The following is a 15,021-nucleotide window of genomic DNA, read 5'->3' on the forward strand; positions in this document are numbered from 1 at the left end:
GGGGGCGGGGGCGAGGGCGAGGGCGAGGACGGGGGCGGGGGGCGAGCGGGGCGGTGGAGCGCGACGGCGCGCGCGTACGTGACGCTGCCGCGGCGGCGCGGCGCGGCGGCGGCGCTGTTCCGCGCGGCGCGCCTGCCGCCGCGCCGCACCACGCCCGACGGCACCGACATATACTACTGGTGCGACCTGCCCAAGCGGAAGCTCACCGGTACGAGCCGCTTGCGTGCTCTATCTCGAGACACCATCGTCTCCGAACCTTGCGAATTTCCCCATAGTTCCCCATAGTGTCTCACATAGACCGACACAAATAGATACGCTTTTTAAGCCTTTTTAAATATGATAATACACGGAATCCTTCCGACTACTAGTGTAGGGTATAGTCGTAGTCATATCAATACTCGTCTGTAACGTGTATGTAACGCGGCGCCGCTCGTGTCCCAGAGCTGGACGACGGCGCGTACAACCCGCTGTGGGCGATGCGCGGCTTCACGCAGACGTTCCACCTGTGGAAGGAGGGCAAGCGGCAGCAGAGCGCGCCGCTCTCCGCCTTCCTCACCTACGTCACGCTGCCCTGGTGGAGCATCGCCAAAGGTAACCCCACCCCCCCACCATCCCACAAACACACATTACAAAAGATACACTATATCTTGTCTTTAATATAATGTAATACAATAAGTCTCTGCTACTAATACTAATATAATTTAGCTTCTCCGGCTCGTATATGATGATTTAAAATTCTAATTAATTTTAGCCATATCAGTCTTGAAGACACTATCTTTAATCTTAGACATTCATATCACACCCTTTAGGATATAAAGTTTCCTGTGTGTTTTACGATCGTAAATTAAATCATACTTAGCCATATATTTCTTTTATTCAAATATTCAACCGTCAATCTTTTGACATAGTTATAACGTGAATATATATTCAAAAATATATTCTCATGTCATATATCTTTTTTTTGAAGTTCAAAGTAATTTTACGTCACCACCGAAAGTATACAACATGAAAAAATAAGTCATTGTTTCCAACTTGAAGTAAAAAATACTGTAAATATTCATAAACTGAAGTTCTTACTGGTATTATTGTATATCCATAAGTCATAACCTAATTCGACTAATATTATTTTAATTTAACATTAAAGCTATGTGTTTTGTTCGGGACAATTACAACTTAAGATCAGCACTCCATTAGCCAACATCGTGCGCGGGTACTCAATGAACCATTATAATATTATAAACTCGAAAGTTTGTAAGTATGGATGAATGGATGTTTGTTACTCATTCACTCGGAAACAGATGATTGTATCTGTAGAAAATTTGGTACAGAGATAGGTTATAGGTCTGGATTAGCGATTAGCACATAGGCTACTTTAAACTCGGGTACCACGCGAGTGACGCCGCGCGTTAAAGCTAATACCATACCACATACATCCGGTGCATTTTTATGTATAATTAAACTAACTATATAATTTTTAATTTCAGATATTCTGGACCACCGCGAAGAACCGATCCTGACTTTCTGAAAACGAATCTCGTCGACCGGCGGTCTGTTTATACGTATGAATATTATGTAGCTATTTACAGTGAGATTCTAGTCATTCCATATTATGTGAACATTAATCTAAATACGATTTTGGAACAATTGTTCAATTGTTTAACTCGCAAATACTGACTTGCCGTGAATTTTTTACATTCAGTTCCCATCCAGTGTGAGAGACTGCATGCAAGATAAATGCTTAAAATACGCGTGTTTCATTTTGTTTTATTCATTATCTTTTTTAGAAAAAAATTAGTTCGGTGTTGAATAAATCATAGAATTTTTATAAACATTAGAAATATTTCATAAATTCCAATACGTAAATTTTATTTTGTATTCATTTTATATGTAACATTAAAAGATTTTATCTTGTATGGACACAGACATAGACCATGCCAAATTAATTTACAATAAGCAACATCATAAGCGAACATTATTTTCTCCATGTATAATTTAATCATTATTTAACTTAATTCGTATAACATAATATAATTATATTAGGATGAAACTAAGGAAATATAGCATTATAACTATCAATCTTGTCACAGCGCCATCTCTTATCTTTTATACGAACCAACACGTCTTCATATCTCCATATTGTACCAACAGATGACGCGGTTCTTAAAATTTTTTTCACTAATGAATAATAACAAAAACATACGTAAATAAAGTATATGTATACTGCAGATACATACAAAGGATATCTCTAGTCACTGCATGTTTCTAGAATGTATTTAAATATTACTTATTTTTAAGTGTGTTGTTTATTTTGCTGCTTCGATGTCAATGTACGATAAAGGTCGAGATAATTAATTTCACACTTAGGTCACTAATATCCCACGTCGTTATTACTTTTGGATGGCATCAGTTTAAATTTAGGTTTGCTCAGTGGCCATTTTTTGTAGATTAAAAATATATTGTATTATGATAGGGTCTTATTTTTAACGGAGGTTCCAAAAAACGAAGGGGTTTCTCGATTCGACTGTACTTTTTCTCAGGTTTAGATGGGATTGGCGTGATTAATTTAGTGTTTGATAGAAGATTGTTGTCGTTTGGTCCCATTTATCATCTCGAGCAGTACACCCTCTCCTCTCCACCTCTCTCCCCCTTTCAGGGACGTCGGTGACCTTTTTTGAGAAAAATAATTATTTTTAAATGAAAACCTTTCTTAAACTCAAAAATAAATAATCTCTTTTCATGAGATTATGTGAAATATTGTGAATATAATAGTAATGAACGAGTATTTATCGTTTTTTTTTTATCCATGACCGTAAAAAGCACTAGTATATTTTGTTTGCTTATCTCTATAACAGTGTTTTAATTGATGAAAAGATAGCGAGATATAATTAACGGTTCAACTACAACAACATTTTAAATATTTCATTGTAAGATTGCACAGTTGGCAATTCCGGAAAAATTATAGCCCTGTGAAAAGGTTCATACAGGTTGTCCTTGCTATAAGTAACGTGGTGTCACCTTGTAGAGTGTTTTTACCTTAATATCGGGTTTTCGTTGTATTTTAACCACAATCCTAAAAAAGTTACTCAAGGTGGAAAATATAATTGTTTTCTCGAAGAAATCGGGTTTTGTATATGCATCAATATTGGAGGAAGTTGTTCACAAGTTGAAAGATAATATTATGGTGTCGTGTTTTATTCATTATAATATTGTTTTTGTTTCAACGTCGTAAGGATTTCTGTCTATATAATAGTGATGTATATTAAAGAATACTAAGAGGCCCATTTCCTTTTCCTCACCCATCCTAGTCCATTCCTTCTTTCCAGTCGTTAATCCTTTCCTTTTCCCTTACCCCATAAAAGCGGGCAGCGCATTCACAGAGGTACTACCTTTGCGAATGTTTATGGGCGGTGGTGATCGCTTACCATCAGGCGAACCACCAGCTCAGCTGCCCGCTATGACAAAAAAAAAAAAAAAAAAAAAAAACTATTTGAGCGCTGTCAGTACTAAAAATTAAACTTTACAATGATTGATCGGTTATTTGCTTATTTGAAATTTGAACACCTCTATTTAATTATAGATATGTATTTGAGTAGTTATTATCGTAATATTTATACAGCCGAATACCGAGGTGTATGTGTAACAGAAAGATGTTTCCAATGTGCTTTATGTTCGCTGGGCAATGAATCTTAATCAACGGTAAAGTCTAAAGAAAACAGACTCTATTATATGGTAACATCCTGCTAATTTCTCGCTATAGTACAGTATCAGGAATATCATGCAGATTTATATTTATTCAATAACTGAATATCTTGGTGAATATACTGACGCTAGTACGTATTTTTATACAAACATTCCCTACCGTTAGCATTCCAGTAACGAATCTGTAAATGAGCAATTTTAAAAGTTAGATAATATGTATAAGATGTGCGGTGAATATCCTATAATATTGCCTTATTTAGTTCGTGTTGTGTCGCGCTGGTGAAGTTTTCATATTAAATAGTAAGTGAAAGATTAAAATATGATAGACAATTCATAACCAGGAGATAAATAAAAGTTCTACAATATTGTGTTTCCGCGTGTTCTTGTGAAAGTAATTAATTTAATATCTCTAATTTGTTGATTTTATAAAGTTCGTAACTCTGTATTTATATAAAAACTTCACCAGTGTAAGTGGTGTGTGTAATGTCGGTCAAGCTCTAGTCTGACGATCTACAAATGTGTGCTAATTTATTTTTATTATTTCGTGGAATAAAATATTTCGTATAATGTGTTGTTTTATTTACATTCATTATAGTACAATGAAATGGATATATATCGCTTAATTTAACAAAACAGAGGATATTGTAAATGAAACGATATCTGACATTAACCGTAAAATGTAATTAATGAATCTTGGACGATATTCTCCGGAGGTGTTGTGACCATAAACGCTTATAGAAAGTGGCCAACATGAATAAATGGGATGTGGTCTGAATATCATACTGACATCTTGTTACTTGTAGCGACTCCAGCCTGGTAGAGGTACTTTTTATGTCGCAAGGTTACTTCCAGGGCCTTTTTTTTTCTTGTACGTATGCAATTACCTGAAACAAATAAAAAACACTTTAACCAGCGCCTCTTTACAAGTACAAATCCGAACATATTGTGTGATTCTTATGAGCTCTTGAATATAGTGTAGCGTGTTGAGCTTAAAGTATACGAAAAAAATCTAGGTACCTGTTCAATACATAGAAATGGTCCAAGTATCCTACTAATATTATAAATGCGAAAGTTTGTAAGGATGTGTGTGTGTTTGTTGCTCTTTTACACAAAAACTACTGAACCGATTGCAATGAAGTTTGGTATGTAGATAGCTGAACAACTGGAATAATATATAGGTAACTTGTTACCCCTATATTCATACGGGATACGCACTTACGCGGGTGAAAACGCGGGGCGCAGCTAGTATTTTCATAAAGCCAAAAATGAATTATCTACGCATCGTACGTTGTACATCGTACGCATCAATCAAAGTAAAATACTTGAAAAGCAGACAGCCGTCAGTCACGCAGCACGCATTCAGGAAGTGAATTCAAGGACAGGGGGGAGGAGGGGGGCTGAAACCCAGCCAAGGTCGGAGGTAGTGCACACAAACCTTTTGTGAGCTTGAATGACGTGCTCACGATTTGTTAATGAAGTAATTATGTTTTGGTACAGTTGGTGGCCGATATTCTATTCTACCATTAAGCATATTAATTAACGTCGTTATGACATATTATTTTATTAAATGGTAAGGAACTAAACCTTCAAATAACTAATACCTCTACTAATATAATAACTAAACTAACTAAGCCCTCTAATTGTCAGAACTAGACTAAACTTTTATGATCCCACACGGGAGGCATTCTAATAAAAAAGTATCATTAAAACAGAAAGGTTCACCCAGTCGTAAGTTCTAAGATAACAAACCCAAAAAATACGGATTTGGGAACCTCCTCATTATTTTGAAATTGGTTGTAAATTTACTTAGCCTACGAACATCTATTAATTAAGCCCGCGGGCTTTCCTAATTATCGATATACCTACTTACTGCTGCTTTAACGTGGCACTAAAGCAAATTAAATATTTCTCGATCTTGCTGTGACGTACTAAATTTTTAACTAAAAACTCATTATATTTTATTATAAATAAGGTTAAGAAACAGAACGAAATAGCTATTGGAAACATAGAGTTACTAGTATTACATTAAATATAGAGTTACTAGTAGACTCTTGCGTTTGTCACGATTAAATTTTACATCAATAACGCAACTGTCTCTAGTCAATGCATGACGTCACCAACGTCTTTCTAGCATTCCTAGCCGCAACGAAATGAAAATATCCTGTAGTGGGTGCGTGGGCGCGGCTAGGCGGCGAGCGGCACGCGCTGCTAATAAGCCGGAAGTCGGCACTTGGGCGCGATGACATGACTTCATGTTTCGTCAACCGGACCTCATTACGAAGGCGCCAACTAGCATTTGGTTCTTTAGTTCCCTACTCTAGCTGGACTATGAACTTTATTAATTACTTAAAATTAGGTCATGATCCTCAGCCAGACGTCGGTTACCTATCAACATTTAATTCTGAAGTTGCTTTATATTTTGGTTTAAATACTTATTTTTTAGTATAGCTACAAGTATTAAGCAAGTAAAGTATTTTTTCCGTCTAATAAGTACTTCCCTTATGTAGGTAGGTTCAATGATCACCTAATTAAAGAATCTACTCAGAGTTCGGACTCAACCGAAATTTATTCGTTTTTTGACCATTGTTATTGCACTCGTGACCGCTGTTTATGAGGTATCTTATAGATGTTTTTACGAGAACAACATGCAACATGTTTAAATGCATAATTAATTGCATCGCCTGCTATAAAAATCAAAACCGTTTATGCTTAGAATCCTTTAATATTTTTTATATTTTAATATTTTGTATTAAACATAAATTTTAAAATATTTTAGAAAACCAGAAAAATGATAATCGTAAATCTCGCAAGTTAGCCCAGATACACGCATACGCGTGGTCCTCCGCCGCGACTTCTGACCCGTTATCTCGCGCCGCGCTCCCGTATCGCACTCCGCTCCACATCCCGACACAATACACTACACATAGCGGTGAGTTTCTTTTTATTTTATGCTAAATAATAAAAAAAAAAACCTATTTCAAAATTAATTAAAGTAAAAGGTAAAAAAAGTAGGTATTACGAGCGTTATTAAAAATAAAACTAGTTTTATCTGATGCTTCTTACAAATGTTTTTATAATTCTTAAAAAGTAACTTCCACGAGCTTCGAGAGTTTAACGGTCAAAAATCAAATGAGTTCATCAGATCGTATTAAGCCGTTTAAACAATCATCTATATTAATATTGCAACATCCCTGTCGCAATTGCGAACCGTTCTTAAAAGCACGTAACCTACATAGTTTTATTGTTGTTTGCGTAATGTTGCGTTTATTTTAGTATTATTATTACAGCAAAAGTTATCTTAAAAAGTCAATCATAAAAAATAGAAAATTTTATTCTTGTTTATTTAATATAAGTAAAAAATACATAGTCTGGACAAATAAAAACTAAAACGAATGATGTAATTATAGTTTTATGAACTTAATTTTAATCTGTTTCCCAGTATGAGCAGTTTCTCTACAATGTTGGGAACGTGGTTAGTGGCGCTTTGTGTAGCGTCAGCGCTGGGGTGCGAGCTGACTCCCCCTGATGATCCGTCCCCCAAGTCCCCCGGGGACAACTTCTATCGCCTCATCATCAACGGGGAGGTGGAGCGGTATGCTCCTGACCAAAGATATGTCGGTGAGTACCAAAGAATTATACAAAGCTGGCGTTTGAATCAGCTTACCTCGTGAATTAGTTTACATTTAGTATTTTTTGTGTTTAGTTTACATTTAGTTTGTTGGTGTATTGGAGTGTTAATATATCGAATAAGGTGTTATAGATTTTATATCATAAGGTATTCTGTATGAACCTTAAATATACCTATAATAATTATTCAGCTAAAAGATAAACAAGAGAGAGAGTAGTAATAGAAAGAAAAACAAATGAGAAATTTTGCAAAATGCGAGAAGATTCCTTAATTTTGATAGAAGATATATAAGTCAGCTGGTAAGATATATATTACACTCATTTTGTAATATATTAGAAAAGCATGATAAATTTCGTTTCTGCACATTTTGTTTGTTAATATAGTATTAATATAAGATAATGTTGTTCCATGAGCGTCAAGTTGTTTCCGTTTACAAGAATTCGCGATAGTTGACGAGGAAGTTATCAATTGTTTATAAAACATTGTATTTTTTATGTTATCATACAATGTTTCACATTTATACAGCAACGTTAATATACGTTTATGTAATAATTGAATTTACATTATGTAAAATAATATTCGTTCATTAATTAATGTCAATATGGTTTGTATTTCTCTTTATATTTTTTCTCTTACTTTGATTGAACAATTTTATTGCTTTTAGTGACGATACTCAAAATTGAAAATGTATTCAGCGAAGTTAGTTAGGCAATATTTTGTGCCAGGAATGCAAGGATCTTTAATTAGCATAAACATTTCATATTTTCTATTAAGAGTGAGTGTGCGTGTGTTTCTGGCTTATATTTTAGAGAAAAATTGCATATATTCACATAAATACATATAATTTATGTTAAATGAATGTTAACATTGTTTCAGTGACCCTAGTAGGCTCTCGGACACATGACGTCGTGCAGCAGTTCACCAAGTTCCAAATAAAGATCGACCCCCTGGACCCCGCCCAACCGCGCAGCATCCGCAAGCAGGGCCAGTTCCAACTGTTCGCTGACACGCTCACCAAGTTCGATGATGAGTGCCTGAACTCTGTGATTGAAGCTGACGATCTGCCTAAAACCGAAGTGCAGGTTATGTGGAAGGCGCCGCCGGCGGGCTCTGGATGCGTTTTGTTGAAGTAAGTGTGTGCTTCTTCATTATTTCCTATTAAATGATGTAACTCTTATTTCAGTGAACTACATTAATAGGAAATTCACAAAAATTTTAAACTCTTCGAAATATTTAATTGAAGTGAATTATTTGAAATGTATTAGGATTTTTAACAATTATATTCGTTGTTTTAACCGCACAGAGCGATGGTGTATGAAAACGTCAGCAAATGGTACGCAGAAGACGGTCAGCTGACCAAGCGTGTTTGTGAGGACACGTCCGTCACCGCGTCCGACTGCTGCGCCTGCGACGACGCTAAGTACAAGGTACGGCTGTTTGTAGCAAGTTAAAGAATGTATTTGCTGTTATCAGTGTAATTAAGTTATTTTTGCGATGCCTTTTTTTATTTCTACTACTTTGCATAAAATGAACCAGGATCTGACGAAGAATTCTATGAAAATATTTATTTAAAGTGGTAGAGGACACATGTATATTTTGTTTATTTGATAACGGATAACTGTAATATCATAACAGTATTATTAATATTTTTATTAATGTTTTAGTTGGTGTTCGAGGGTCTGTGGTCCGCGCAGACGCATCCAAAGGACTTCCCCGTGCAAGCTCTGTGGCTCACCCACTTCTCCGACGTCATCGGCGCCACGCATCCCAAGAACTTCAGCTTTTGGGGCGAAGGGCAGCTCGCTACTGACGGTTTCAGGTATGGTTTAGGATTTTTTTATTATTTTTGGATTAATAATAATGGAAGGATGAATGGATGATTTTATATGGATTAATAATAAAAAGTTAAATTTACTGGACGATTACAAAATAAATCTTAAAGAACTATGGTCTATATATAATCAAATCTGTTTTAATTTAATGATCACTCTGAACGTGTTAAATTGCATTATCTGAAGTCTCCCTAATGATGAATTGAGCGTTCGCCTTTTAATTCCATCTTCCATCCTCCATCCTCCATCCTCCATCCTCCATTCCTCCATCCTCCATCCTCCACCTATCCATAATGACCATCTTTGTTTTCTCACTTAAAAAAGAAATGATTTTATAAAAGAAATGACCATATTTCCTTTCTAACATCCAAGGTCGCTAGCGGAATGGGGCTCAGTGGGTCTGCTGGAGCGCGAGCTGCGGCAGCAGGGCGGCAAGCTGCGCTCCATCGTGAAAGCGCAGGGGCTGTGGCACCCCAAGGTCAACTCCAACACCAGCGCCACCTTCACTGTGGACCGCAAGAGGCATCTTCTCTCCGTCGCGTCTATGTTCGGTAACCTAGTACTCATTCATACTCCAACGAAACAATTTATTCATTATTCCACATAATATTATCTCCATACCGTAAGGTGTACTTGAGTCGTGATGTCGTTAGACAATCTTGAACTCTTATGTTAGTTTAAGGCTATAGGTAACAGATATCATCAATAAAAGTGGCTTTTAACGAAGTTGCTTCGGTCAATGAAATTGAATATTTTATTAAATGTATAGGTAATTTATTTACAACCATGGTCTTTTCTACCAGGTCCATCTCCCGACTGGGTGGTGGGTGTGAACGGCCTGGAACTGTGTAACAAGGACTGCTCGTGGGCGGAGTCCAAGGTTGTGGACCTGTTCCCGTATGACGCTGGCACTGACAACGGTATTTCTTACATGGTTCGTATCTTTCAGAATCGGCTTTTGCAACATTAACATTTTTTCATATTTAAATCTATTTGCATTAATATATAAAGAAACTATGACGTTGTTTAATTCTTTTGTAACATGTAAAAAATATCAATATGGACATCGTTACTTTTTTGTGTTTATGAGTAAAGTTTCTTTTTAATTTATATACTGTTTTGATGAGAGTGGTTCATTAATAAAACACTGCACGTGTTTTACTATTTTTAAAACTGCAGGTTTATTTATAACAATTACTAAACATTTTCAGTCTCCAAACTCGGAGACATTTCCACGTGAGAGAATGTATCGCATCACTACCATGTACCCTGAAGATCCTCGAGCTCCCTTCTACAATCCCGATAAGAAGGAGATGGAGCCCATGGCACGGCTCTACCTGACGCGGGAGAAGGTCATCTCCCGGGGATGTGATGAGGAGACGTTGCAGAGCTTTGTCGCTGAGGAAGCCGAGAATAGCCAGTCCGTGGATAGGCGTAAGTAATCGGTTGGGAAGGAGACTATTGGAAGGAGAAAGGAGACGACTAATTTTTTACGACATAAATATGATCAATAAAACATAGATATAATGGATCTGTAACTATATTGTAGATACGAATAACTTTTTCTATTGTAAATTAAAATTTTATTTATTTTCGATGGGAAAAATAATTTAAAGTGAATCAAGAGGTGATTTTAGATTTCTACGTATGATATGTCCTATTAAGTTAATCTGTATTCTTGTTTTCTTTTCGTTTTGTTTCTCGTGTACTTACACGAACCAAAACTAGTTTGAATTAAATTTGAATCCCGCCCAATGATCGACTTTTTGTCTTATCTTTATATTTTCCAAATTGTTATAAATTGTTATTATAATAATAACAAAGTGAAATACTACACTGCTTATGAAACGTGTCGCAGCGGAGTGCGCGGTGACGGAGTGGAGCGCGTGGTCGGCGTGCTCGGTGTCGTGCGGCAAGGGGCTGCGCATGCGCACGCGCGAGTACCGCCTGCCGCAGAAGGCGCAGATGTTCGCGTGCGACCGCCAGCTCGTGTCCAAGGAGATGTGCGTCGCCGCGGTGCCCGAGTGCGAGTTAGTATTGTCCTCATATGGTAATTCTGACATCATTTTAAATTATATAGCAGACCAATACACTCCATTTAGGATGGATGTTTATGGCTTATGGTTTTCAAACAGCTACTATGAAACTATCCGTAGTATTGTATCTGCATAATGCATGTAACTTGTACATATACTAGATACGTAACGGTAGATAAACTTAGACATGGATTTCATATAAAAACATATAATTTTTTAGAGGAGACAACAACGCAGACGAGGAGGAAAACGACTTTAATGCTCCTACAGAGGACGTGGAAGGGATCTGCAAGACGTCGGAGTGGAGCGAGTGGAGCGAGTGCTCCGTCACGTGTGGCGTCGGCGTGTCCACCCGCAGGAGGCATTTCCTCAATCATATGGGCATTAAGAAGTGCCCCTTGGTGCAAGTTGGTCAGTTGATATCCCAAAGGGATTTAAATTTAATAAAATTACAAAATATGATTGTTAATGTTTGTCCTTGACCGAATGTATATGGAATCTAATATTTTATTCTAAATTTGTATATGAGCAAGACTTTAAGTTGCTGATGTGCCTGCATTAACAGTAGACAATTTCGGAATACCCATCCTTCATCAATCGTTTTCATCATGTTCGATCGCGTATATATCAATTACTATGTATTTCGTTCGATCGGACTCTAAATAGATTTCTTTTAGTCTCTCTTTCGAGTACGGTCTGATGATTGTGTGGAACTTCCAGAGGACACCCGCAAGTGCATGCAGCCGCAGTGCACGGAGCAGGAGCAGGACATATCGGACCCGACGTGCCCGACGAGCGAGTGGGCGGCGTGGTCGCCGTGCTCGGCCTCGTGCGGGCGCGGCGTGCGCTTCCGCACGCGCCTGCTGCTGGTGCCGGCCGACCGCCAGCGCGACTGCTCCGCGCGCGTCGAGCTGCTGCAGCAGCGGCCCTGCCAGGAGCGGGACGACTGCGCGCTCGACATGCCCACCGCCAAGCGTGAGTACCTCACCCTAGCCACTTCGTACCTTCGACCTTGATACACACTCGAATTGCAGTAGTTGTAAGACAAATGATGATGTATGAAAACTTTTAAAGATGGTGTGAATAAGTTCACTTTCGTCATCGTAAAAGTGCTTATAAACCTGCAATTTTACGCGAATTACGAATTTCTTGTTTTAAAGCATTCATCGAGGTATGTCTCTATTCTGCCCCAGGTTTTACTCGCATTGCGTCTGGAAGAAATTTACATTTTGGAAAAACTCATCCAAAAAATATGTTTTAATTTCGATATCCAATTGAATCTTTTAGTAAAATTAACTCGTAAAACAACAACAAGAGATTTCAAACATGAAGGAAAATGGTGAGATCAGTTGAACCTAGTAAATATTATTTATCTTGTATTTATCAAGCGTGTCCATTTAATTTATCCGGATGTTGCATCTCATTGTACGATAGTAAACCTGTTATTATCCTATTCTAGTAAACAAACATTTATACTGTTAATTCTCAGTATCACTTAGATTTGTTCTATGAATTTACAGTTGGGTAGAACTGATAATGTAAATATTTTGTACTCCTGGATAGTTTCAATAAGGGACTGATTTATTTTTATGATAATCTGTTCCTGATACCTATAGTGGTGAAAATGCTTAGTTGATAATTATGGAGTATTACCGTATTTGATTTAATTAAATTTTTACAATACACCGGAGGCCCGTTAAATAATAAAAAGAACTATACTAAATTAAAATGACAAGTAATAGCTTTTGCATATAATAGTAATATTAATACCGGTTCTCCCAGTTAAAATTTAAAAAGGTAGGAGTAAAACACACAAAAAAGTTCAATTGAGACCCTTATCCTTTTTACAAATCGGTAAAAAAGATTGACATTGACTATATCGTGTTATTTGCATTGAACAAAAAGTATGTTCGTCCTTTTTTGATTCCGTCTTTCTTTTTGTTATTTTATTTGTTTATGTCTAGACGTAAAGCCTTATATTTTTGATCAGGTATTTGCATGGAAGCGCCGGAGACGGGCCCGTGCCGCGGCGTGTACCAGCGCTGGGCATTCGTTGCCATGAAGGGCATGTGCATCCCCTTCACCTACGGCGGTTGCCGTGGCAACCAGAACAACTTCCTCACGCAGGAGGAGTGTATGGACACTTGCAAGGTTCTTATGGGTGAGTTTTTGGTAATTTGTGAGTGCCTATGTAACGCCTGCGTGTGATAGCAGTTGCCACAGCGACCACAATAAGTGTGAGGCGCTTGATGAATTCTCTTAAAAAATACGCTGTACAGTTTTCTTTATGTTTTTATTATTTATTGTTATTGTTTGTTTTACTATAATTAGTTGTTGAACCCCTAAATACAACATTTTTGTAATAGGCACGAGCTAGTCAAGATTCTAAAATAATCTAATAAATTCCTGTTACTTCACTCAAATTACAGAAACATTTTTCAATGAATTTAATTTCTTTTATATGAATTCTCTGAATTTCCACTGTAATTGTGCTGATAGTGACCTAAGCTTGAGTCATAGATAATATAAATCTGTGACGAGACCTAGTGATGTCATGTTCGTCATACCAGCTCTGATTTACTTTTGAGTTTAAAGGTCAGCCATTATGGAGTATGACGTAAGCAGTAATTATATTACGATTAAGTGAAAGGCACCATGCAAGTTCTATCTACAACTCAAACCATTCATTGTTTGTTATCATATATGTTTCTAGTAAAAATAACTTCTAGTCTGCATAATAAAATTATTATTCAGAGAAATATTGAAGAAAATAGGTGACTTGATTGAAGTAACTATAAAAACTTTTAACTTTATACTACAAATCCTAATATTATAAATGCGAAAGTTTGTAAGGATGTGTGTATGTGTTTCTTGCTCTTTCACGTAAAAACTACTGAACGGATTGCAATGAAATTTGGTATGTAGATGGACAACTGGAATAACATGTAGGCAACTTTTTATCCCGATATTCCTACGGGATACGAACTTACGCGGATGAAACCGGGGTGCGGGGTGCTAGTGGTTCCGATTATGATCACCATTCTCACGTTTGTTAAAGGGTTATTTATGTACTTGTCGGTAAAATTTATCAGTGATAAGAGATGTCAAATGTCTGTCCTACAAGGGGGGACTGGATTTTACATCAATATAAACCAAACGCAAGAAAATACAATATAAATAAAAAATAAAATAAATTTCAGGCGGCGGTGCCCCCGGCGCAGTGGTGCCCCCAAATAACCAGTTCGTCCCCGGAGTGAGCACCAACTACCCCGGTCTGAGTATCAACTCCATTGTGCCCGTCCCACCAATAGTTAGCGGTAAGAATATAACTGATAAGGTACTCTGATAGTAGTCGTTGACTTATTACCTACAAGCGCATTTAGAGGTGTACTTATTTGTACATATTTATGAATGAAAATGAAATAAAAAATGATGGTTTAGCTTAATAACAAAACTTGGCTATATTATAAAGGACCGTTTCCTTTTTTTCACCCTTCCCAGTCCATTATTGCTTTCCAGGCGTCAATCCTTTCCTTGTCCCTTAGCCCTTATCGCGGGCAACGCTTTCGCAGACAATACTCTGAATATTCGCTCATGAGCGGTGGTGATCGCTTGAAATCAGGCGAACTATCAACTCAGTTGCGCTGCGACATTTCTTATGTCTCTCTGTCTCCTATAATTGACTTTTAAATTAATAATGTTACTATCGCAGCGGTAGGTATAGTTTCTTTTAATAACACTTCAAAAATATATCATCCGGCTAAGTTAGAGTCGCAACTAATTATATCCAAAATTACCGAATAACGTCTTCTTCTACGCAATGATT

The 15,021-nt window shown here is 37.2% G+C and overlaps 2 protein-coding genes across 3 annotated transcripts in view; both read left to right on the plus strand.

Moving 5' to 3' along the window:
- Positions 1 to 1,775, plus strand: part of LOC119833326 (uncharacterized protein KIAA0930 homolog) — a 39,482-nt gene extending 37,707 nt beyond the window's left edge. Inside the window, exons 10-11 of the mRNA XM_038357311.1 lie at positions 442 to 591; positions 1,485 to 1,775. Coding sequence (XP_038213239.1) covers positions 442 to 591; positions 1,485 to 1,525 — 191 coding nt within the window. The 3' untranslated portion in view covers positions 1,526 to 1,775. The remainder of the gene's footprint in view (positions 1 to 441; positions 592 to 1,484) is intronic.
- A 4,745-nt stretch (positions 1,776 to 6,520) lies between these two features.
- The window catches only part of LOC119833243 (spondin-1), a 12,035-nt gene continuing 3,534 nt past the window's right edge, over positions 6,521 to 15,021 (plus strand). Inside the window, exons 1-13 of one of the 2 annotated variants that reach the window (XM_038357180.1) lie at positions 6,521 to 6,628; positions 7,139 to 7,317; positions 8,204 to 8,456; positions 8,631 to 8,754; positions 8,992 to 9,146; positions 9,532 to 9,710; positions 9,963 to 10,093; positions 10,371 to 10,593; positions 11,018 to 11,189; positions 11,416 to 11,606; positions 11,916 to 12,170; positions 13,186 to 13,356; positions 14,396 to 14,512. In XM_038357180.1, the coding sequence (XP_038213108.1) occupies positions 7,140 to 7,317; positions 8,204 to 8,456; positions 8,631 to 8,754; positions 8,992 to 9,146; positions 9,532 to 9,710; positions 9,963 to 10,093; positions 10,371 to 10,593; positions 11,018 to 11,189; positions 11,416 to 11,606; positions 11,916 to 12,170; positions 13,186 to 13,356; positions 14,396 to 14,512 (2,149 nt within the window). In that variant the 5' untranslated portion in view covers positions 6,521 to 6,628; position 7,139. The remainder of the gene's footprint in view (positions 6,629 to 7,138; positions 7,318 to 8,203; positions 8,457 to 8,630; positions 8,755 to 8,991; positions 9,147 to 9,531; positions 9,711 to 9,962; positions 10,094 to 10,370; positions 10,594 to 11,017; positions 11,190 to 11,415; positions 11,607 to 11,915; positions 12,171 to 13,185; positions 13,357 to 14,395; positions 14,513 to 15,021) is intronic. The other variant, XM_038357181.1, reaches the window with a different exon arrangement.

Source organism: Zerene cesonia, chromosome 17, assembly GCF_012273895.1.
Source record: "Zerene cesonia ecotype Mississippi chromosome 17, Zerene_cesonia_1.1, whole genome shotgun sequence".
In the NCBI taxonomy this organism is placed as follows: domain Eukaryota; kingdom Metazoa; phylum Arthropoda; class Insecta; order Lepidoptera; family Pieridae; genus Zerene; species Zerene cesonia.